This window comes from Microchirus variegatus (genome assembly GCF_963457635.1).
Source record: "Microchirus variegatus genome assembly, chromosome: 3".
Taxonomy (NCBI): domain Eukaryota; kingdom Metazoa; phylum Chordata; class Actinopteri; order Pleuronectiformes; family Soleidae; genus Microchirus; species Microchirus variegatus.
In genome coordinates, this window is record NC_139804.1 from 28750501 (window position 1) to 28774752 (window position 24252).

At 40.2% G+C, this 24252-nt stretch overlaps 1 protein-coding gene across 2 annotated transcripts; it reads left to right on the plus strand.

Annotated features, from left to right (window-relative positions):
* Positions 1 to 679: 679 nt before the first annotated feature.
* Positions 680 to 23651, plus strand: vps53 (VPS53 subunit of GARP complex). 2 transcript variants are annotated; one of them, XM_083887173.1, is made up of 22 exons: positions 680 to 809; positions 1246 to 1326; positions 2248 to 2297; positions 2400 to 2466; positions 7467 to 7553; positions 8019 to 8134; positions 9004 to 9123; positions 11356 to 11434; positions 11555 to 11698; positions 11798 to 11940; positions 12353 to 12494; positions 12940 to 13038; positions 13190 to 13284; positions 14264 to 14506; positions 16201 to 16348; positions 16593 to 16675; positions 16766 to 16844; positions 16979 to 17127; positions 17228 to 17297; positions 17434 to 17571; positions 21349 to 21453; positions 22518 to 23651. In XM_083887173.1, the coding sequence occupies exons 1-22, from the start codon at positions 723 to 725 to the stop codon at positions 22686 to 22688; spliced, it is 2496 nt and encodes an 831-aa protein (XP_083743299.1). In that variant the 5' UTR covers positions 680 to 722; the 3' UTR covers positions 22689 to 23651. The 2 variants fall into 2 exon arrangements, with proteins under 2 accessions (XP_083743299.1, XP_083743300.1); XM_083887174.1 differs by lacking the exon at positions 14264 to 14506.
* Positions 23652 to 24252: the final 601 nt, after the last annotated feature.

Sequence of the window (24252 nt, forward strand, 5' to 3'; positions counted from 1 at the left end):
AGTGTTTTTAAAACATTTAATTCTAGAAGCTATGGAAGTATAGTGTTTTGTAGGTGGTGGACTGAGAAAAGAGGATGAATTCTCTGATCACTGAATTCCATCCATCCATCCATTATCTACCGCTTTATCCTCCACCAGAGGGTCGCGGGGGGTGCTGTGCCTATCTCAGCTGACATTGGGCAATAGGCGGGGTACACCCTGGACAGTTCCATCGCAGGGTCACATACAGAGACAAACAACCATTCACTCACACTCTCACACCTACGGTCAATTTAGAGTGACCAATTCACCTAATCGGGTCAATGAATTGTGTTTTGTTTTATTTTATTTTATTTTATTATATTTATTTATTTCTGTTTTATTATTTTTCTGTTTTGTTTTCTTTTCTTTTATTTTATTTTATTTTATTTTATTTTATTTTATTTTATTTTATTTTATTTTATTTTATTTTATTTTATTTATTTTATTTTATTTTATTTTATTTTATTTTATTTTATTTTATTTTATTTTATTTTATTTTATTTTATTTTATTTTATTTTATTTTATTTTATTTTATTTTATTTTTATTATTTTTTTTATGTGTACCAGTTGGGGGCAGTATTGCGCCAAGTCGTTGCTTACCAACGGCGATAAAATAAAATAGAAGAAGAGTTCTCCCCTTTTATTTTTTTTTCTTACCAGGAAGTGAAATGCCGGAGACGTCTCCGGTTTTGTTTTGACAATGATGGAGGAGGAAGAATTTGAATTTGCTGAGGATTTGGAGGGTATTTTGCACCTAACCCCAGAGGTGCAGTTAGCCATCGAACAGGTAGCTGCTTGAACTCGTTGCTGTTGTATGTCATTTGAACGTTGCTGTTGGTTTTCATAACACACAGCCAGCTGTTAGCATGGGCTAACATGTCCTGCAGGCTCCCTGGACGTGACATTGCTGTTTTACTACGACATTCGCTTCCTCGACTTAAAGAACGATGTTATAACTATGTTAATAAAGTCTGTGAGATAGTTTTATTATTAACGGGATTTACCTTAACTGCGGTATCACGTGTACGAAGCTATCTCGCCTAGCTCCTCTAATGTCACATCATTATGTGTCAACAATGATTAGCTGTAGCTCTTGCATGACACTGGTGAATAATGTTGTGAAATTATCATGGCTAATGCACAGCGAAGTAATCTTATAGCGTTGTCAGATAACCAGACAGTAATGACTTTCTAATAAACATGTTTTGTCTGTTGTTTACAAGGTTTTCCCCAGCCAAGACCCACTTGACAGAGCAGATTTCAATGCTGTGGAGTACATCAACACACTGTTCCCCACCGAGCAGGTGAAACATCCGCAGCATCCTCATGTTGTTTTGGCTATTTTAGTGTGATAAGCTCTCATGACATGGTTTGCTCAGTTGAAAATAAGGATGGGACGATCCACTATTGTGCATCATAATAAAAACCACTCACAATAAGTTCACTGTGGAGAATTTTCATTTTTGGGATATATGTTGCTGTTATGATTCAGAATACTGTAGAATAATGTCAATAATGTCACTGTAGAATAATGAAATACTAGTAACAATTATAATCCTGAAGTAATACATTGAATGGATTGATATACATTATGTAGGACCTTTAGCTGAAAGCTGCAATCCCGAACTATTATTGAACACCTACACAAATAGGATGCCAATATGGGTGAATTTATTTTATATGTCTTACAAAGCAACAATACAACATGCATTACATTATATATGACTGACAAGGAATAGATTAGAAGTACTAGCTGCATAGAACATTTTTCTGTTTCATTATTTCCTTGTTTGCTGAATGTGTGTTGACTTCTGAATGGGTGTTGCGCTTTATTTTAATTAAACTATCCATACATGGGTATACAGCACGCATGCATGTATGCACCATCTCCATAAGGGGTCACTGTAATCCTATAGTTTGTGCTTATATAATTGTACTAGACTAGTGCACTTATTCACCTACTAGGTTTTGTGTGTGATTATCCAGCAGGTGAATTTACTTCATACCAACAGTGGATAACATTGAGCAGATTTATTCTCCAACTACAAATGCATGGAATAGGATGTCTGTATTTATGTATAGAGTTGTTTTATTGTGTGTACACAAATGGTAGGATAGACACCAAAGTGTGCTACTTATGTGAAAGAGAGAGAGGTTTAAATGTAAAGTAAAATGTGATTTTGAAGTGTTTTTCTCACTTGTTGTCTTTGTTTATTTCCCCTCAGTCCCTGGCTAATATTGATGATGTGGTGAACAAGATTCGTCTGAAGATTCGGTGAGCGAATACAAATAATTAGACATGTTTTGTTTGTGCTTGTATATTGTTATATTTCTTTTTTCAACTTTTTGTATTGCCATTTTGTGTCACATTTCACAGGCGTCTGGATGACAATATCAGGATGGTGGTGAGAGGCCAGACCAATGTAGGTCAGGATGGCAGACAGGTGAGTTGAGCTAAAAGTCTTGAAGGAACAAACTCAAGCAAATTTGCCCACTCAGTTGACCTTTTCACTGTAAAAATGCAGCATGTGGAATGTGTATGCCCTCATGGGGAGACGGACAACTGCTTTCGCATATTGAGCGTGCTCATCGCCATGCCTATTAGTCATGAGTGATTTTTCAAAACAGCATATTTCTCCTGAAGTAAGAATGGTGCCATTTGTTGCTCTCGACCCAGACAACATGTCCCCCCCTTCTTCTTCTGTGCTTTTCCTTCTTCACATTGCTTCCATGGAAAAGGACAAGATGACTCAGATCCATTCCCGCTGCTTAAACTGCACCTCTTCATGGAAAACATATCTGGGAAATAGATTCCCATATGTAAATACTTGGATTTCTTTAAAACCCAGTCGTTTTGAGTCTCTGCCTTTTCTTGCGGGAGCAAGACGGAAAAGAACAGCCCCTGCTGATTTTAACCAGGGATTTTAACTATCCTAGCTCTGTCAAGACGTTGTGGTTTAGAAGGAACGTGACACCTGATGGGTGAGCCATGTATGCTCTGAGCAGCTGACATGATAGGTGTGTGCTGTCGTCAGGGTGTCTGGCCCTGTGGCCCTGTCTTAACCAGTTAGCTACCGTTTGGTAGCAGAAATGTTCTAAATCCTATCCAGACCAATAACATTATACAGTCGCACACAGTAATTGTAGTTTATTTTTCCAGCCCCAAAGAGCCATTCCAACATTTCCAGGGGGGAAAATCCTTTCTGCAGATGGAAAGATGGAGAGGTGTTCATTTCAAGATGTGATTGAAACATAAAGACAGCAACAGAATAAAACCAACAGGATCAGTGGTTTTGACATTTCTATGTTGACTGGACTAATTCACTGAGCTGAATGCAATGCTGTTGAAATCCAAGTTGGGAAGGAGGACATAGAGAGCTAGATAGGAAGAGTGAGAACGAAGAGGAGGAGACCTGGAGAATGGCTTTCTCACATTTTCTGTATGTAGACAGTGGGTAATATGCTGCAGGTCTGGGACTGTGGAAATTTGATTGTGTGGTTAGAGCCTTGCAGCTAATGGAGCTGTTGGATGATTGTGTTACTGTGAACATGCCATTGTTCTTTCTGCATTATATTGAAATGATTGCACATGAAACACTACGATTTATTGTAGCAGCTGATGATGTGATTAACGCTCTGTTGAAGGATAGAACAACCACAGTTTTATTACCTGTTAAAAAATGGCAATGGACACTTTCATGATGATTAGCCAAATACTCAGCATCAGTATTTGGTTGATATTCATAATCGAATGACATTGGATTACCATAATTTGCAAGTCGACACAGTTTTGCAATTAATTACCAAGAAATGCTCAGTTGGCTGTTGCATAACATTAACTGCAGACGCTACGATTGACTTTTATAAATGGCATCTAGTGGCAGATAGAGACAGACTCAGTCATAATGACATGAACTCTGTCATTTAACAGATATTATGACGGCTGAATTGTCCAACCTGTATAAAGAGCTATATCTGACTCTAGTCTGCCAACTGAGAGTTTGCTATCACACAGCTGCCATTGTTCAATGTTCTCATCTGCCTGTTGTCATGGCAATGTGGATACCACATGAGATCCTGCTTCACCATCAGCATGAACTGTACCATATTGCTAATGAAGAGGTTGTGTTTTATTTATTAATTTTCCTGGGATGACAATTGGAAGCGTTTTGGCCGGAATCCACGAGTGGAGGTCTGGGACTGACGAGCTCATTCACAAAACCAAATGTTTATCCGTTGCTGTCTGTCATTCACATTAAGTGGCATCATGGAAACATTCAGCACCTGTGCACGCTCACAGCATTTCTTCTGCAATAGAAGTCAAATATGACTGCATTTCGCCCCCAACACTCTCGGATAGTGCTTCAATAGTGGATACTACAAATGTGTTGTACTTTTACATTTTTCATTCATTCATTTATTCATTAGTTATACTTCTCACCCTTGGGTTGTGAGCTGGAAGCTCCCTGGGCCAGCTTACAGAGACATATTACCATCCATGTTGATGTTCACTGCAACCCTGACTGTCTCGCAGGGTCAAAAAATTTTGTATATTTAATACTTTCTTTTGCATCCTCCAAAGTTAAGCACCAGTTAAGGTTTTTCACTAGAATTAATCTGTTTACATTTCATTTAAACATATTTACAGAATCACACTGTATTAAGAAGGTATGGCCTGACATTTTCGTCTATGAACTTTTTGGAAACAGACGCTTTATGTCCATTGTACTATGAAGACAACTTAAACGTAAATGTTTAATGTTGACTCAAAAAGGGTGTTCACAGTTCCTTTAAGTTTCCATGCCTTCAACTTCTCAGAGCTGTAATCCTACACTACTTCATCATACTATGCTGACTTTCCTAATTTACATTTGCAAGAGCATTTACGTCTTTTCGATTTAGTTATACAAATCTGGGTCACGTGTCAGAGTATTGTCTGTAAACACCAACTTTATCAGAAGTTTATACATTTTTCAGGACTGAATATGAAACTGAATTAAACAATTAAGGTTCCATTTGGTGGTAGTGTCTTATATTTTAAATATCTTAACTCGTTAACAGCACATTTCCCGAGTTATTTTTTTCCTTCACCGCACTGAAATACTCATCTGTCTTAATTGTCTTCCTAAAATGTTTACATGAAATGCTATGTGTGTTAAATGTATCGTCAGTGGCACTTAACTGGTATGAACCATTTAAAATACAGTTTGTCAGACGATGAGTAAAGTGTGTTTACTCCTATCCAAGTTTTTGGAAAGAAGCTCTCCACTCGTTTTTCAGACTGTGATATATGTGTGCCAAGGAACATGATCTCCTTATTGCATGTTGGGGATACAATGGTGTGCATGTGCACACATTTGTGCAAGTGGGAAAAGCAGATAATATCTTGGGCATGGTGGTGCCTGCTGGGCAGTGGTCCCTCTCTGCTTTCCTCAAGGCTTAATGCAGGAAATGAGTGCTAGGAAGTGTGCCAGATAGACGAAGCTGAGTGTTCATGAGCGACAATTGCAGCCCTGGAGGATTTTCGTCTCCTCTCCTCTGCATGCACTTTGCTGGCTTGAGTTGTCCTCGAGGGAAGCTCTTGAAAGATTCAGTGGCACTCTCTTCTCGCTCTCAGATCAAAGAATAATCACATAACCTGCCTTAATTTTCCTATTTCATTTTTTTAATTCCCCTAACAACCTAACCAAACTTTCAACTAAAGGCTTTTATGAGGCCGAAAAAGAAACAATTATGCAAAACGGGAGTTGAGGCGTGCTCAACTTGATTGAAGAGTGGCATAATTCACATTAAATGTTCCTCTCTGCCTGACCTCCACAGCAGACAATGCTCACAGAAAATCACATTACACCCAGACTAGATGAAGTCTTAATTTCATTTCAGAACATTCAGGAGAACTCTCCCATGAGGGGTAAATGGTAAATTGGTTTTGTGACTTTTTGACCTGGTCATGTAAAGCCGCTCTGGCTTTGACGTTTCCACCACACTGTTGCGAAAGGCGGTGTGCTATGATTCCACCCTGGAGGGTAAATTAATCCACTCTTGTCACTGCAAGCTGTATTTATGTTTTCGTGTGTAATATGCAAGTCTTCAGGTTCTCAGTTTGCATACTCACTGTTCACTTGTGTCTGAGAGGTACTTGTAAAAGTAGTAAATTCCTTGCACAGCTGGTGCCGGCTGTTAGCATTCCCTGTGTGTGTGTGTGGTGGGGTGGGGTGGGGGGGAGAGAGAGAGAAAGTCAAAGTTGTGACTGCAGCGCCGCCGCAGCACTGGGCCTAGTGAAGCCAATTACCCTGGCATCAGATGTCAGAGCTGAATTTAAGTTTAGGAGCATCAAAGAACAGCTGTCCCATCAGGGCAAATTTTCACAAAAGCACTTCAGCTATCTTCCAATTGTGTTTGTCTAATGTCGTCTAATTCAGTCTGGCTTTATAGACTGTTAAAACTACTGTTAACATTACTAATGATGCATTCAGCTTTTAAAGTGTCATCTGGCCAGAATGTTGATTTTAAAATGTTTCAGTATCAGATCTGTATAGCTTATCAATTAGAAGTCCAATAGTCTGTTTGACATTAGCAGGATACATGTTCACACATCATGCCAAAGCCAGTGGTGAGCTTGGATTCAAAATATATAAATAATTGGAAATTTGAGCCAGACGGGCACACCACAGTGACTGATATTTCCTCCATCCTGCTCCTTACAACAATAATTATTCAAAACTACCTTTATTAATATTAGTTTTTACGAATAATATGCAATGCATTTTCATTTAAGGTGGAATAAATCTATTTTACCATCAGCTGGAAATTTTGTGTGTGCAGGAATGTCCAGACTTTTGTCCTTTGCATGTAATTTACATGTCATTTTGTATGTAGTTTCTCACAGAGACACCAGAAAGTACATTTTGAATATTCATTTGTTAGGGATGAAGATGGAAGAATGATTTGTGTGCCTCCTGTGGAAACACTCACCGCAGATGACCATGTATCTTATTTAATGGCTGTAAAGTTGGACACATCACATGTTGTATTGACTCATCAGCAAACAAGTACATAGATGTCCACTCGATGGAGCTGTGGCTTGATAACCACCTTCTACGAGTATCATTTTGTCTGAGTAAAGTGAGGAAGAAAGATTTCATGTCAATGTTCCCCCTCAAGGTTTTGGCAAAATGTCTGTGTTTGGTTTTCCATTTTCCATCCACTTCCTGCTGTTGAAGCAGCTTTTGACTGTTATTCTGGCTTTATTATGGATGTGCTGAGCTGGTCTTTGGCCTTAAAGACCCCAACATTTTCAAGCCAGATTTATAGTGTTGCCCAATCTTAGAATAAACACATCAACACTCACACACATTCTTGGTGGGTACATGGTAGTTAAAATGTGGCTTCTTCTTCTTCGTATGTTTTGCTTGTTGAATTTTATTGCTCTGTTTTTGTGCAGGCCCTGGAAGAGGCCCAGATAGCCATCCAGCAACTCTTTGGCAAAATCAAGGACATCAAGGACAAAGCAGAAAAGTCTGAACAAATGGTATGTGCACATGGCCACACACACACATGCACAAACACACGCCTTATCAGGGACACGACCCTAGCACCGGGGAGATACAACTTGTATCCTCTCTGTGATACAATGAAGGAGAGTGGGGCGAGTTATTTAAAGTCAGGGTAATGTGTCTTCCATGTGTCTCTGTCACAGGGGGGCTGTGTGAATGTGTTTGTGTGTCAGTAAGAATGAGGAAGGCCAGCAGGATGAGTGAATAAAGAGAAAACAAAGATAATTTCTCAAACCAGCAGGTGCAGGTGTGCACTATTATCCTACATGACTTGGGTCCATTCGCTGAAGAACTTCCTTACCTTTCATTCACCTGTTTTTGTTCTTTAGTTTTTTTCTTTACTTTTACTCCTTCCTTCCTTCCTTCCTACCATGCTATTTTCCCATTCTGTGTCTTTCTCTGTGCACTAGCTTATCTGATTCGTTTCTCTTCCTGCACAGGTTAAGGAGATTACAAGGGACATTAAGCAGTTGGATCATGCCAAGCGCCACCTTACTACATCCATCACCACCCTCAACCACCTGCACATGTTGGCAGGTGGTGTGGACTCTTTAGAGTGGGTATCACATTTCACATCTCTGGAGGACTCAGTTTACCCCAAAAACCCTATTGCTAAATCTGAATTAGTGTTGTATTGTGTGGAGGAGATGCTGCCACAAATGTAGGATAAAGCATAAGCTGTTTTCAGTACAAGACAAGATTTGATATCCAACCTGAAATGAACTCCAGATCAGCAACTGAATTCATATCATATTTGTCTGCTGTGTTTTAGTCATGTTGGAAAATCCATGGCCTTGGGATAAAAGCTGCTGCTGTTTACTGCACTGCTGAACAATGGGAAAAACCTTGTAATCTAAGATTCACTTTGATTGAAGCTGGACTAATTTGGATGTTTACAAGGATGGTTAAAACTGCAGTGTGTAACTTCTAATGATGAATTTTGTTATTATTCTGCCCATGTTAGGTCCTTGTGAACAGAAACAATGCAATATTATTTGCATGCTATGTCCTTCATCTGTCAAACAATACTATTTGACATTGGCAGACTGGGACAAGACGTATTTATCCCGTCAAACTGCTAAACAACCAGGTTTTTTTGAGCAGTAGAATTCACTTCAGAAACTTTTTGTGGGTGTGTTTTGGGCTTTTTCATTCATACTCCAACCTGCTTACAGATGTCTCGCTTTACAAGGGCAGTATTGCCTCCATATGTCTTGACATAAAACAAATTACTTCCTGCACACAGCAGGTTAATGTCACCGGGCAAAAACGAGATCCAAACAACTTTCTACTCAGAGATTCTGATTAGCAGTGTGTGTATCCGTTTGGCAATGGATTGTTTCTAACAGAAGTTTGTTTATGTGCAAAAGAGAATATTAAGATGCATTTGAAATGGATAAGATTCAAATATGTGTTGTGTTACAGAGCCATGACCAGGAAGAGGCAGTACGGCGAGGTGGCCAACTTGCTGCAGGGAGTGGTCAATGTGCTTGAACATTTCCACAAGTACATGGGCATTCCCCAGATCAGACAGCTTTCTGAGAGGTAACTAATATGCACACAATAAAACCCCCACACACTTTTACTTGCGCACATTCTCTCTCTCTATCTCTGTACAGCTGAAATATTCCACAGCCTGTGTGCTGGAAAGTGGTTACAGTGTTTAGCTGGAGGTATTGTGCGTATTCCATCCTGTTTATGCAGATATTCACACACATACACAAACAGTCGCACACATACAGGAACACACAGGAAGGAAACGCACTGAATAGGGTTCTGTTATGCCAGTAATTCTCCAATACTCGGAGATTAAATGCATTCTTTTGTGAGGGTGTGTTTGTATCTGCATGTTGGTACTTTTGCTGGAGCATGATGATGCATTCACCACACTATGTGCTTCTGATTGAGATTGTTGTGCATGTGAAATGGAGCGTTTTAATTAACAATATAGTTTATAGAGACTGAGAACAAAGTGCATTGTTATGCTGTTGTTTCCAGTATCTCTGGCTTGTTATATTTAACAGCTTTATTAGTGTATAAAGCTGTCTAATCACACACATAATTAGTTTAGGACATGTCAATGTTCAGGTTCAATGTCGTGTTGATGCCTGAAAACCCAGAAAGGATAGCCTTCTTTTCTATTGTGACTTAGGTGGGGCAGAGAGTGTTCATACCAAATAACAGCTGCACGGAAGAAGTGACTCTGCTGGAGAAACAAATGATAGGAGAGACACAGGGAAGGGAAAGATGTAAGGGCAGGGCAGACAGCTGGACACAAAACGGTTAACAGAGAAAAATGCACTGCTGTGCTCTGTGAGAGACCTGGGCAGACTTGAGTCATCAGCCGCCACAGTGCTACAGAAGCCAGATCAGACAAGATAAAGATGCACAGACAAGTAGACGGATCAGACAAACCAGCAACAGTTGATGTAGCGATACTATAAAGGGGAGGATAATGTGGGGAGTTTACAAAAGGGCCAGCAATGTTGGAAGCTGAAAAGCAACAGATTAATTGTCAATGTGACCTATACAGTCAGGCAGTTTTTGTTAAAAGCAGCAGGAAATTTAACAAAAACAGAAGAGATGCTCTACACCACATTACATATATTGCATTAGTCGGCAAATAAATAAATACTTTGATTCAGGAAAGCTGTCAATTTTTTTCTTCTCACTGCATAATGCTTTTCTCACGATCATAAGAATAATCAGCTGATGTAGTTACTGTCATTGTATGGCTGTACCTTTTGCTCTGTATGTGAACATGAATGGACAAAGTGCAGCTGCACACTGAGTACAGTCACATACAGATGTTGACAGATAACTTGGCTGTACACATTAGTTTTATAAATTAAACGTTGTGATGTCAGGAGTTGCAGGGCAATGTGTCTCTGACCAGAGACCCAATAGTTCCCAGAGAGAAGTAGATATTTGTTCAACAGAGTGCTTGAAATAAAGGCTATAATTTTAGGAGACAGCCAACAGCAATATTCTCTCTCCACTCTTTTTTTTCCCTCCAGTATTCTTGACAGTTGTCAGGACTTTTGGTTAACCTGGCCTGCATGCTTTAGAATGTAACAAGACTATGTTAAGATTTGACCCTCTTAGCTAGTAAATCCCATTGTGTTAGGATTTCTCTCGTCGGGTCTCAGTCAACACTCTCATGTGTGGATTTAGTGTGTGAACGCTGACACTCAGTTGTCCCAAACTGCACACTGTCTGCTGACAAAAATAATTGCAACAATAACTCCACTTTTTGACAGCTTGGACTCAAGAGTGCATAGACCATAGTGTACTAGAAATATAATATGTTGCCATTCTTACTTGAATGAATGCACTCAACATTGCAATTGTGAGTATAAAAGTGTGCCTTTGTGGTTGCTTTTTGCACAGAATACAGTGTATTCGCCTTTTATAGAAATAGATGCAGACCCAAAAATACACCTGCAAATGTGTGCATTGCTGCTAGGAATGAAAAACAGTTACTAAATGTCAGGAATAATTGGTTGTGACAGGTAATGGTAAAAAGACAGTTAGTGTTTGTGGAAAACACAAGCATTTATACCAGGGAGTGTAAAAGCAAATAACTACATGTAACAACAGCAGGTAGTTTGAGATGTGGATTATTAATTTAAAAAAGATGCACATTATTTTGTAGATAGTTACAAAACCACAATAACCAGTGAGCTAAAACACTGAAAATGTGAAGCCTAGTACATATTTGAGGTGTCGACATGGGAGTTTTGTGAACAACAAACAATGTTTTTTTGTCCTTTTTAGAGTGAAAGCAGCACAGAGTGAGTTGGGTACTCAGATACTGGCAGATTTTGAAGAAGCCTTCCCCTCTCAGGGCACTAAGGTAAAAAATATTAAATAAGAAGAATACGTTTTGTGTTTTTTGCCCTCTCTTTAGACATTTTTTTCTTCAGTTTCCACCTGTGTTTCAAAGGTTTCCACCTCTGTTTTGTCATCCATCCAGAGACCAGGTGGTCCTAGTAATGTGCTGAGAGACGCCTGTCTGGTGGCGAATGTGCTGGACCCACGCATTAAACAGGAGATTATTAAAAAGTTCATTAGGCAGCATCTCTCCGAGTATCTAGTGCTCTTCCAGGAAAACCAAGATGTGAGTAAAATTGTCACTCAAACGATTTAGAGGATTTAGAGAGCCTGCAGAACTTATCTCGTGGCTGTAAATGACCTTAGATATATATGTATGGCTCAGGTTGCATGGCTGGACAAGATCGATCGCCGTTATGCCTGGATCAAACGGCAGCTGGTGGACTATGAGGAGAAATATGGACGCATGTTTCCTGAGGAATGGTGCATGACAGAGCGCATTGCTGTGGAATTCTGCCACATCACCAGGTAATGAATGCTAGTTTCTATAATTTGTTTAATGAATATTGTTTGTGTGAGCCATATTCATTGTGTATTATTTTATGTAATTCTACTACATGCCAGTAGGGGGATGTATGCTGTGTGGCTCAATTGACGTCGGGGCAGCCCAGTTATGCTTTTTAATGCTTGGTGTGATATTTGGTTTGTTATTTTGGTTACATGTGTTACAAGTTAACGTTTTTGCCACTGAATGGTATATGAAGGAAAATAAACCTGCGTTATAATTGTAAACATAACTGAACTTTCTCCTCCGTTATGTTGAGCGCACTGGGCGCACGTCTGAAACTTAAATCCTCCGTATCCGCAACCAGTACTGGACGTTGGGATGTTTAAGCTATGGACATATAGTCTAAAGTTTGTGTGTTTGTGTGTTCCTAAGGGTGGAGCTTGCCAAAGTGATGCGAACACGGGCTAAGGAGATCGAGGTGAAACTGCTCCTGTTCGCCATCCAGAGGACCACAAACTTTGAGGGTCTACTGGCCAAACGCTTCACAGGATGCACCCTCACCGATGTACCTGGAGTGAGAAAAGCACACAGTCACACAATAAGTTGCAGCTTACTTCAGTCTTCTATAAATAAAATGTACATGCACCAACAAAAAACACCCACAAGTGACACAGTAAATACTCTGGTGTCACTGCCTGGAGAAAACCTTTTAATCCCATTCATGTTGGCATGTGTAGTTGAAAGTGATACACACAGGATGGACACATTGTAAAGGGCATGATTATCTTTGTTGGAACACATATAGGCAAATCAAAGTTGCCCTATGAAATGGTTTAAGACATTAAAAGACAGCAATCAAACCCAGGCTGTGTTTAACTGATAATGTGTTACGAAACGAATTACTTGCACTCAGAAACATTGTTATTCCAGAGTGTAGGTGTAGGTGGCTGTCTTACCCATGAAGATGCATCTTATTGAGTAGAAAATTAACATTCTGTGTTAAAAAAAAAATTTAACAGCAAAAGAGACCAGAGAGCCCTTTAGAACCAACTAACCCTTTCTTGGAGGATGAGCAGGGTGAGGAAGTGAGTGCTGAAAAGGATGAGGATCTGGCCAAGGTAAGTTGATCTGGCTTGACTACGTGATAACCTTAAGCAGTGTTTGCCAAACTCCTTATATGGAGTTTTTGCATATTTGAGGTAGTTTATTCTATTTAAGATACAAAGGCCTGTTATTTCACTAATACATCATTTTCCTCCAATGTTTCAGCCCAGGAAGCCCAAAGCTCCGGACAACCCTTTCCATGGCATTGTGTCCAAGTGTTTTGAACCTCATCTATACGTCTACATAGAATCCCAAGACAAGTAAGCCACACACACACACACACACACACACACACACACACTGAAATATACAAGTCTAAATGGTGTTGTGGTACACAGACCCCAAAAGAGGAGCAGGTTGTGCCTAAAGCTGGCACATACATTATTTTTCCATTTCCTGCTCATCAATCAGATCCTTCTCCTACCATTCTACTCCATTACCTCCTCTGTCTTTCCAGCTCTTGTTCTTGTACATGCCTCCGTCTCCACTGTGGTAGAAATGTTTCCCATTAGCTGCACAATCACAGACAGTAAAAGAGAGAGAGGAAGATCTGCCTATTTTTATTTCCAACTCTTTACTTTTCCTCTTTTTGGTAGACATTTTCTGTCCCTTTCCTTGAGTGCAAATCGTCTTTATTTCCTCTTTTCATTCTTAAATCTCACCCTTTTTCCTCTTACTTAATTTTTCACTTCTCCTTCCTCCTTCACATGCTCATTGCCATCATCATCGGTCTCTCCCATCCCCTCCCTGTCCCCGTTCATGGTGATAGCTCTTGAAACTGAGCACAGTCCTGGTTTGCTTGCAGCCCCCAGCTCTGGGCTCACCGGTGCATTTAGCGTTGTATTTGTCTGTCAAAGGGAAAAAGAATTGACCTATTCTGCAGCTACTACCTCATTTCATTTCTGTCCAAAGGCATTAAACAGGCAACAGCCAGATCAGTCTGTCCCTAGTGGGACATAGCAGGAGAGAACAGTGGCTTGCTTGTTTTGCCTTTGGCTTAAGTTCCAAAATTGAGTAGCTTTGGGCCACACCAACAAACTGTGGACTTGTTGAATGGAGCACCGAGGATATTTTCTTTTGTTTGTCCATCTGGTTTGATCCTTTCATTTACATATTGGATTAGAGCCTGACAATGTGCTTTTAATGTTTGAATGTATCAATTAAATTCCTTTCATGTGCCGCTAATCTCACCACCCATGTGTACGTGAATGATTTACAGTATATTTTGGACATCTGCAGGAACCTGGGTGAACTTATCGACCGCTTTGTGGCTGACTTCCGAGCACAAGGTCCACCCAAGGCAGGCACGGAGGAGGGCGGAGCGGTCTTGCCCAGCTGTGCTGACCTCTTTGTCTATTACAAGAAGTGCATGGTGCAGTGCTCACAGCTAAGCACCGGAGAACCAATGATTGCCCTCACAACTATCTTCCAGAAATTCCTGAGGGAGTATGCTTGGAAGATACTCTCTGGGAATCTGCCTAAGTAAGAGCAGTTCAAGTTTAGTTCTTAAAACAAAATCTAATCTTTCAGAATTTTTACGTTCTCACAAGGAACTAGAAATAACCATGGTTTTCTCGAGGAACATTTTTTCCTAACATAAAACAGACACTGGAGAAATAAAAGGTCACAAACACTGTTTTGCTGTGTAAAATGATCACTTTTGTGTTTTGATCATTTCCATAGAATATTTACTTACCCCACACAGATTTATGTAGGATTAACTTTTCCCAAGTGGCATGTCACTCACACATATTTCTTCCTCCTTTTCCTCTGGAAATGGTGTCGTCTCGGAGTTTAGTATGAAACTTTAGAGTTTTTAGACCTTTGCTGCCTTTGATGGATTTCGATGGCATGTATGAGTGATCTGGATTTGGTTACGATGTGGCGAAGCTTAATAAGCTAACATTAAAAACATCTCTAGCTCATTGGCCTCATTAGAACTCATCGCTGGCTGTGGTGTGTATATTCACACACTCATACAGACACGCTCTTTTTCTTTGTCAGATATACGTGCATGCTAATGATACACTTGCGTTAACTGATTAATATATTCCATATTGAGCTGCAAAGAGACACTCAGTCAAAGATGCACTCACATATTTCTGAAAGGGACCCCTGAAAGTAGCTTGTATTATGCTGTGATTTTACCCACATGTTTCTGTGTCGAACATTTAATAATGACTGGGTTGTTGTTGAAGCCTATTTGGTCCAGTGTCCTGACACCTGCTATTTGTGTCTCAAGTTTTCAGCATAATGAGTCATAGAGGTCCCATATTATGCAAAATCAACTTTTTAATCATTTAAATCTTTATATTTGGGACTCTGGAGGCCCTATCAGTCGACAAAGTTTGGAAAAAGGTGACTCATGCTTTTGTGGTCCTCCTCAGTCTAAGTACAGGAGATAAAACGCGCGACGGTGACTTCCGCGCCCATTGGGACGTCACAATGTGCTAAATTCCTGGAATTGTTGTCTCGCGGATCTCCGCTTTGTCCCTAAAACACGCGAGAGTGCTGGCGAGGGCAACGGTATCTGAAAACCGGAAGTCTGCGAAAAAGTTCTATCCTTGGCTCCACAGTGCAGCACAGAGTCCTACACAAACTTCCAGCCTCAGAGGATTTATCTATCCAGTGGATACATGTTATATATGACAGAAATGTGCCTGCTAGAGCCTGCAAATGATCACTTTTCCAAATGCTAACTGCTATTAGCTCCCAATAGCGGCTGATGTCATTTCCTGTTCTTTAAGTTTCGTTTTCCTTTTTTTTAATATAAAGATATACTGCTAAACAGAGCGTTCTGAACAGGGCTGTTTTGGCAGGGTGATTGAACTGCTGTGGTGCTTCATCCTTATGGTATTTTGACCAAAGAATGTCACAGACATGTTCATTAGGACACCAGGGAACTAGGTTCACTTTGAGAAATAGGGTTTAATATGACTCCTTTAATATTGTGGTTAGTCTTACAAATAACCACAATAACTCGCAGCATTTCCGGATCAGTTGAGAAAAGCAAATTGCAGATTTTCTTTCCAGCAATCAAAGTCTCTATTGTACATGTCAGTATGCAGTATGTGGTACATAAGTATTTATTTGTCTGTCTCCTCCCAGTCTTCATTTTTTTCCCTTGTTTTTTTCACAACTTTTTTCCCCTCTCTTATTTCTCTCTTTCTAAACAGGTCCAGCAGTAACAGTGGGGGTCTTACCATCAGCAGTCTACTGAAGGAGAAAGAGGGCTCAGAGGCTGCAAAGTTCACCGTAGATGAACTCTGTCTTATCTGTAGCATCCTAAGCACTGCTGAGTACTGTTTGGCGACCACACAACAGGCATGTTCATCCGCACATGCACACACAGTCACATAGCACTTATTGTGCCTTTAATCGATAGAACTGTCATGACATTGCTCGTGAGGGAATGTGAGTCACATTCATGCTGTTTTGGCAACAATCAATCACCATTTCCAGTTGATGTTTAAAAGAACATTTAAAAGAACATTTAAAAGAATACACTTTCAATAATAGTTTGTAGTGTATTTATGAGTTTTAAAAATATTTTTTGTATTTGTTCCAGCTGGAAGAGAAGCTAAAGGAGAAAGTTGATAAAGTCCTGATGGAGAGAATTAACTTGACTGGGGAGATGGATACATTTAGCACGTAGGTGACAATTTACACCCTTATGAAAACAGCCCTGTATCTTCCTATAATGTGTTGACTCAGATTTAATTGTTTCACATGTTTTTTCAGCGTGATCTCAAACAGTATTCAGCTACTCGTTCAAGATCTCGACGCTGCCTGTGACCCTGCTCTTACTGCAATGAGCAAGGTTGGACACACTCACACATTCGTATAATATCGCAGCGAATGATACTTTAAGAGGTTTCCACGTTAAAAACATGACTTATACTTTTCCTGTGTCATCTCTAACACTACATCTTCTCTGTCCTTCACATCATGCAGATGCCGTGGCAGAGTGTGGAGCATGTAGGTGACCAGAGTCCTTATGTGACCTCAATTATCATGCACATTAAACAAAATGTGCCAATCATCAGAGACAATCTGGCCTCCACACGGAAATACTTCACACAGTTCTGCATCAAGTTCACAAAGTAAAGCACATATTCACACACAGTTATGCCAGCATGCTCTGTGAACTACAAGTAACGAATGCAGGATTTAATGATTTGATGTCATTGTGTTTCTATTTAGTTCTTTCATTCCAAAATTCATCAACCACCTGTTCAGATGCAAGCCTATCAGCATGGTGGGAGCTGAACAAGTAAGTTTAAATAACGATTTCTCTGTCTGAAATGGTGCACATGGTATCAGAGCATTACATCAGAAAATCCATGGACTGCATTCATTTTATTTAATCTTGAATAATACTAAATGTCTCGTGTTTCCTACACCACCAGCTCCTCCTCGACACCCACTCCCTGAAGACGGTCTTGCTGGATCTGCCGTCCATAGGCTCCCAAGTGCTCCGCAAGGCCCCTGCCAGCTACACCAAGATAGTTGTAAAAGGCATGACCCGAGCAGAGATGATACTTAAGGTGATGGATGGATGGGGGGAGGACACACTCACTCTTGTTCCATTCGTTAACTATTCCAGTTTACCATCAGCAGTATAAACATAGAATGAACTTGAATCCTTTACTGATGGGTTTTAATGAGATTCTAAGTTCGAGCTCTAAATACACAATAGCTCAACTCAAACACACGATCAGAATCACTCCGACTTTATGGGACACTTCAGATTTTATGACACTTAACTTGGGTGGCTAAATTCACATTGTCCATTTTTACAACCGCAGCTGCAGTTTCTGACCTTTAAAGGATTGGAACTTTCAATCACCCTTTTTGTGTGAGCGAGGTTTCTTTATCTTTTTCTCTCCTGTTTATGAACGTAACGCGGAGCCTCTTACATATCCACTTAAACACAGCCTTTTGGCGTTGATGCTAACGCTTTACAAAGAATTGCCCTGCCCACAGTGAAGCTAACTGCTTTTTCCACTAATTGAGGTTCCATCGTAAGAGGCAGCAATAGACCAAACAAATACTTCTCTTAAGTGTCTGTGGTTTGACTGGGGACCCAGCATAGAAATCTTGAGTCACAAAACCATATTATCCACCTGGATTTTATTTGTGGGTTAGAATAAACCTTTAAATGTATCATTAACCTCATTCAAAATAGCACTTTATGAGCATGTTTCCATAAAACAAATAACTCGCCTCGTGCGAGTTAGAAAGGGAACAGAACAGGAGCTCGCGCACTACCGGTTTTAATGAGTGAGCGACGGGGCGAAACGCAAAGAAAACACGCATATCCTTTAACACAGTATGTGGCTGACGCTGGAGCCGTAGGAAAAGTTATGAATGAGCGAGTAAATAAACACATACAACTATGTGTCTACTCATGAAAACCCATGCACCACAAATGTGTTGTGTATTGCTTGTTTCCAGTCCACAGACAGTTTGACTTGCCTCCCAATTGTTTCCTGAGACCCGAGAGGACACTGGTATGTAGTTGCCATAGATTAACCCCTCCCTAATTAACTGTCCCTGGAGTGAAGAGAAATGCACACACACACACATACACATGCAGAGTCTCCACGCCTGATGGTCCCTTGATTTCCTTTAGACTCCTGGGAGGCCTTTTTTTTCCCTTTCCTGAAGTTATCTTTGTTAAAAGCAGGCAGTGTGACCTGCGTCAATGGCATTTGACTTATGGCAAAATTCCTGTATACAACCACTCTTGTACGCTGCCTTAGTTCTGGGTCCATTGGATAGACTTTGTTTTTGAAGCTAAGACACCAATTGGCTTTCACCATTTCTTGTTTCTGCTTGAGGCTGGTATGCTGTCTCTTACACACTAACTGTGTGAAAAGAGTGTCTTTGTTCCATGGGAAAATGCCCTGAATGGATGTACATAAATTTCCACTCAACTGCCAAACGGTATAGGGCATTCCACGTTATAGAATTATAGAATGCTTTCACATCAGTTCGCTACTGTCTGCTTTCTTTCTGAATCCGTCTGCCAGCGGGCCTCTCTTGAGTTGCAATGTGATCTATATGGTTTCTCAGAGACGGAGCTGATGCTGCATGAAGGCCTTTTGTATGATTCATGTGCAACATTAAAACAGCAGAGGACAAAACAATCATTGTGGAGAGAGGAAACCTTATACTAGAACAAATATCTTGATCAAAAATGCTTCTAACATAGAACGAAATTCTCCATTATACTGGCTCAGTATAAGATGGATGATATAGTCTAAATTTAAAAGTAGCAAAAAGCCACAGCTGTTTTCGTGGACTACATCCGTTGCCTACGCAAGAAGAAGGAGGCTTTTTCTAACATCAAGGTTACTTGCAGGTAATTGCTTCCACCTTGGGCTAAGACAGATGCTTCTGAAAGATGAACCCAACAAATATAAGGTCAATACAAAAATTCCTCTGCCAACACTCGACAATAGTTTTAAATTACCCTCTGTGATGCTGTGACTTAAAGTTAAATCTAGCCTAACCCTGCCAAGAAACCCCAGTTGCTTGGGACAAATGAAGGAACACTTCAGAGTTTCAAAGCTCACCTTTGAGAATGTAGTATATAGCCCACTTGTGCCCTTTAAATAACTATGTTTTATGAAGTGGAACAGTATTGTTTTTGCAAGTTTGGATTCGAGCCCCGGAGAAGTTGTAATAATAGTCACGACTGACAGACACACACATATAAAAGACTGGATGTTTTATCGTTTTTTTTTATGGTTTTAGAGTTGATTTTAATTTAATGTTTTAGGAACTGTTAGCTATTTCTACATGTAGTTGATGTGCACTGATTGATTATTTAGACTTTGTCTTGTTGAATTGTGAGTGAAACATCTGGCTCTTTGGCTGCCAGATGCTCCACAGTGGTCACCACCAGCTTGTTGCTTGTGGCGTCTCTGCTCTTCAGTGCTGAGCAGGTAGTAAACGATGGGTTTATCCGAGCTCACGTTGGTCCGGTAACAATGTGATGGAAAAGGAAGTCGGGTTATAACTCTCTTCAGTAATTGAGTGTGTCGTTCTGAATGAGCAAATTCACGTTCTTTTGGTTTGCTGTCGATAAAACAATAACGATATTGATCAGTGCGGCTTTATACTGATGCAATATTCCGTTCACTGAAACTTCCGCGCAGCTCTATAAGATCCTTTAAAAGATAATGGAGATGTCGAACTAGCTACTGTTAAAAATAATGCATTTGCCTGTTATGTTAGACAGTGTTCACTTATATTCAAAGCACATAAGAGTCTGTGTGTGCCTGTCTCAGCTTCTCCTGGCTGATGCGATGCCTGTGAGGCGTGGCTGTTTTCCACGCTCTTCATCCCAGCCTACCACACAGCTCCAGCTCTTCCTTCCCCACCTTTGAAGTGCTCTTCTGGGGAGTATTTTAAATGGCAACCCACCCACCCCCCATCCCCACCCTTGTTTAGCCTTTCTCCCCCACCTCTCTCTGTGTTTCTCCCTCTCTTTTAATGCCAGATTTCATTCTTAAACTCCCTCTCCCCCGTCCTTTTTTTTTTTACAAGGTCGCTACAGGCCTTTCCCTTGGCCTGGCTCCAAGACAGTTGCTAAGTAAATCACTCAGTCAGCAGGGCTAGAAGGAAAGCAAAGAATTCCACACAATCTGGAGTCTTTAATGTTTTGCACTTCCCTCACTTTTTGCTTCTGCCTCTCTTTTCCTTCCCCCTGTGCTGCTCACCTATCGTGTACTTTATTTGAAGTAAGAAGCGAGTAGCAAAGCTTGAAAAGAGAGTGTGGACTTTTTTGAAGTGAAAGATAGTCGACAGTTTGCGAGATGGTCCCTTTGTGCATGCAAAATGCTTGAGATAGGAGGTGGGGGTCTGTCAGCCATGTGTTGGTCTGCCTGCTTTGTAGTGGCTTTAAGAAATGTTATCCGATCCGCGTTTTCCACCCATTTGCTATTGTCGGGGAAAAAAACACAACCACGAGACTCCAAACCAAAAAGACTTGTGCCCCATTAAACTTTCTGTCTGCATTTGACTGATGCAGATTTTTGAGATCATTATAGCCCCCAAAACAAAAGCTAATTCTTGCTAACTCATATGTGGAGTAATTTTATTCATAAAATAAAGAAACAATAAGTAGTAAACTAAATATAGAACCATAATCCTTTTCTTTATTTGTAGTCATATGTAGCCAACCCCCTCTCTACTCATTCTGGCACATAGCTGCCTCATGTGGAATCATTTAAAGATCTCTTGGTCATCCCAGGATGGTGCACAGCACAGGAATGGGGGTGCGAGCAACATTAAACACTATTCTTTTCACGCAGGTGGTGATGGCCCCACATGAACCGCCAGTGGTGTTCGTGGATAACTACATCAAGCTCCTGGCTGATGGCAATCCTGAGACCTTCCAGAAGATTTTGGACATGAAGGTCAGTTGTTAGGACCCATATTTTAAAGATTCAGAATTTCATTAGTCAAAGTGACAGGATGCACAACCAGTGTGATCTTCTCCTGCTGTGACTCATTTGGTTCAAAGTTTGATGTGTTGTGAATTCAGATATGTTCTTCTGCAAACCTAACGCTGTAACTAGCGGTTATTCGAGTTGCCGTTGTGACTTGCTTTTCTATAATTTCAAACAAGTCTAGCCGTTCTTCACTGACCTCTGACACCGACATGGCATTTCTTGCCCTGAGAACTGCTGCTCGCTGGATATTTTCTCTTTTTCTGACCAATTATCTATAAACCTTAGAAATGGTTGCGCTTGGAAATCCCAGATCAGCAGTTTCTGAAATACCAGCCCGTCTGGCACCAACGATCGTGCCATGTCACCTTTCTTCCTCACTCTGATGCTCAGATTAGAACCTCAGCAGATCATCTTGACCGCGCCGACATGTCTGAATGAGTTTTGCTGCTGTCATGTGATGTCATGTCTGGCCAATTAGATATTTGTGTTAATGAGAAGTTAAAGAGATGTACTGTATGTATGTATGTATGTATGAATTTATATGTATGTATATATGTATATGTATATGTATATGTATGTATATATATATGTATGTATATATATATATGTATATATAGTTAATTAGGTACAATACATATAATATATTATATTATATGTACTGTACCTAATTAAGTAGCTGGTGATATGTCTGTATATGTTATATGGAAAATTATCATATATATGTTTTAGTGAGCTTTAAAGCTACTATGTAGATTTTGTCAAGTTTGGATTAACAAGCTGCTGACTCAAAATTCATACTGATTCTACAGTTATGGATGGATATTTTCATGTGACTAACGGCAAGGAAACAAATGAGCATATTTTACAAAATGCCACTTGGACGGTTTTTATATATTGTGTCTACAATGTTATTATGAAGCAGAACACCCAATTATTTTTGCACTGCCTTCATTTTGTATGCCGAGAGAGATATTTCTAATGCTGTGATATCCCCCCCCCCCCCCGTTTGTGTGTACCTGGGTGTGTAGGGTCTGAAGCGCAGTGAACAGAGCAGCATGCTGGAGCTCTTCAGGCAGAGGCTGCCCACTCCACCTTCAGGGGCCGACGGGGGCCCGTCTCTGTCCTTCAGCGCCCCGACCCCTGAGCAGGAGTCGTCCCGTATCCGTAAACTAGAGAAACTGATCAAAAAGAGGCTCTAATCAGAAAGGCACTGACTTTACGTAAAGGACATTCAAAAGGCTGTGGGATAAGACCTACATTTATTCCTCTCACAAACTCCATCATGACTGAAGGGACCATGAAGAATTACACAACGAGAAAAAAAAAAGTTGCCTAACTTTTCTGACTGTGATGTTGAACTGAGCTGATGTCGAATTATGAAGAAACCTCTTCAACTGATCCTTGCTGTTGCTACATGTCATCTACTTATGTAATTTCCTCTTGCTTTTTTTCGTGACACTAATGTCTGGGCTTTGTAGCACTGGTACATGGTTGCACAGTACATTTGCACTCACAGGACAGAATGTAGTGCTGTCAACTAAATTCTGCTCAGTAATCCACCGGCTGCCTCTGGGATGTGTCTAATCCAAGATGATCACCAGCAGCAGCCTGATCTCACTTAAAGTTGATGTTTTCTGAATATAGTGCACTCCAGCGATACCCAGGGCGTTCCTCAATTATCTTAATTTAAAGTGAGGGGATACTGGGTCCAATTCTGTGTGCATCTCTGCATTCCATTAAAGTGGGAATGCGTCATAGGTGTCGGTGTAGTTTCTGTGAGCGGTGACCTAAAACAAATCACTAAGCCTGAGAAAAAGAGGGTCTGTGGGTTTCCAGCACCTTTGCTAAGACACAAGGCCAAGGTTAAGACTTTTGGCTTGGGCCTTTGCCCAGAACAGGCCAATAATGGCATATGTACACATAAGCACATAATGTGTGGTCAGTCCTGTTTTGTAAAGTCAAAAATATTAGTTAGACAATTTAATCATCTCTGTCTCTTGATTTGACATAAAGCTAAAATGTGATCATGCAAGAATGTATATTGGTCTGTTTCATCTACACTTTGTTGTACTTGCAGGGCAATTTACAAACTGTTATTTGTGAATTAAGAAATACACAGAAACTGTCTCAACACGTGGGAACTGACCTTTTTATTTATCCAATGTCAAATACAACAGGTACGTATGTCACAGACTGCAGTCTAGTTTCCCTGATTATGATGCCAGTGCCACAGTTTTCCAAGTCCATGCACATCAAATAAAATGTGAATGAATTGGTGTAGATATTACTGTTTTTAGGCACAACGTATAAGTAGAGCTGCAACTAATGATTATTTTCATAATCGATTAATCTGTCAATTATTTTCTCGATGAATCGTTTCGTCCATAAAATGTCGGAAAATGTTAAAAAACATTGATCAGTGTTTGTCAAACCTGGAAATGAGGATGTTCTCGAATGTCTGATGATTCAGTTCTTAACGATTTCTTTGTTATGTGGAGCAAAGAAACAAAGAAAATATTCACATTTAAGAAGCTAAAACAATCAAAAATCTTGATTTAATCATGAAAAAAAGCTTCAAACCGATTCATCGATTATCAAAATAGTTGACGATTCAGTTAGTCATCGATCAATTACCGATTAATTGTTTCAGCTCTACGTATAAAGCTTATGTTCTGTCTGACATTTCAGACTCCAGACATAACCGACGTATCTGCATAAGTCGATGTGGTAATCATGTACCCATGTGCCCACGTTTGTGGTGTA

What these genes read in the sequence shown, in the direction of transcription:
- vps53 (XM_083887173.1), top strand. Translation starts at nt 723, where the DNA reads ATGATGGAGGAGGAAGAATTTGAATTTGCTGAGGATTTGGAGGGTATT. An exon ending in AAGATTCGTCTGAAGATTCG is followed by an intron (nt 2,298 to 2,399) that starts GTGAGCGAATAC and finishes CACATTTCACAG; the next exon opens with GCGTCTGGATGACAATATCA. An exon ending in CTCTCTGGGAATCTGCCTAA is followed by an intron (nt 14,507 to 16,200) that starts GTAAGAGCAGTT and finishes CTTTCTAAACAG; the next exon opens with GTCCAGCAGTAACAGTGGGG.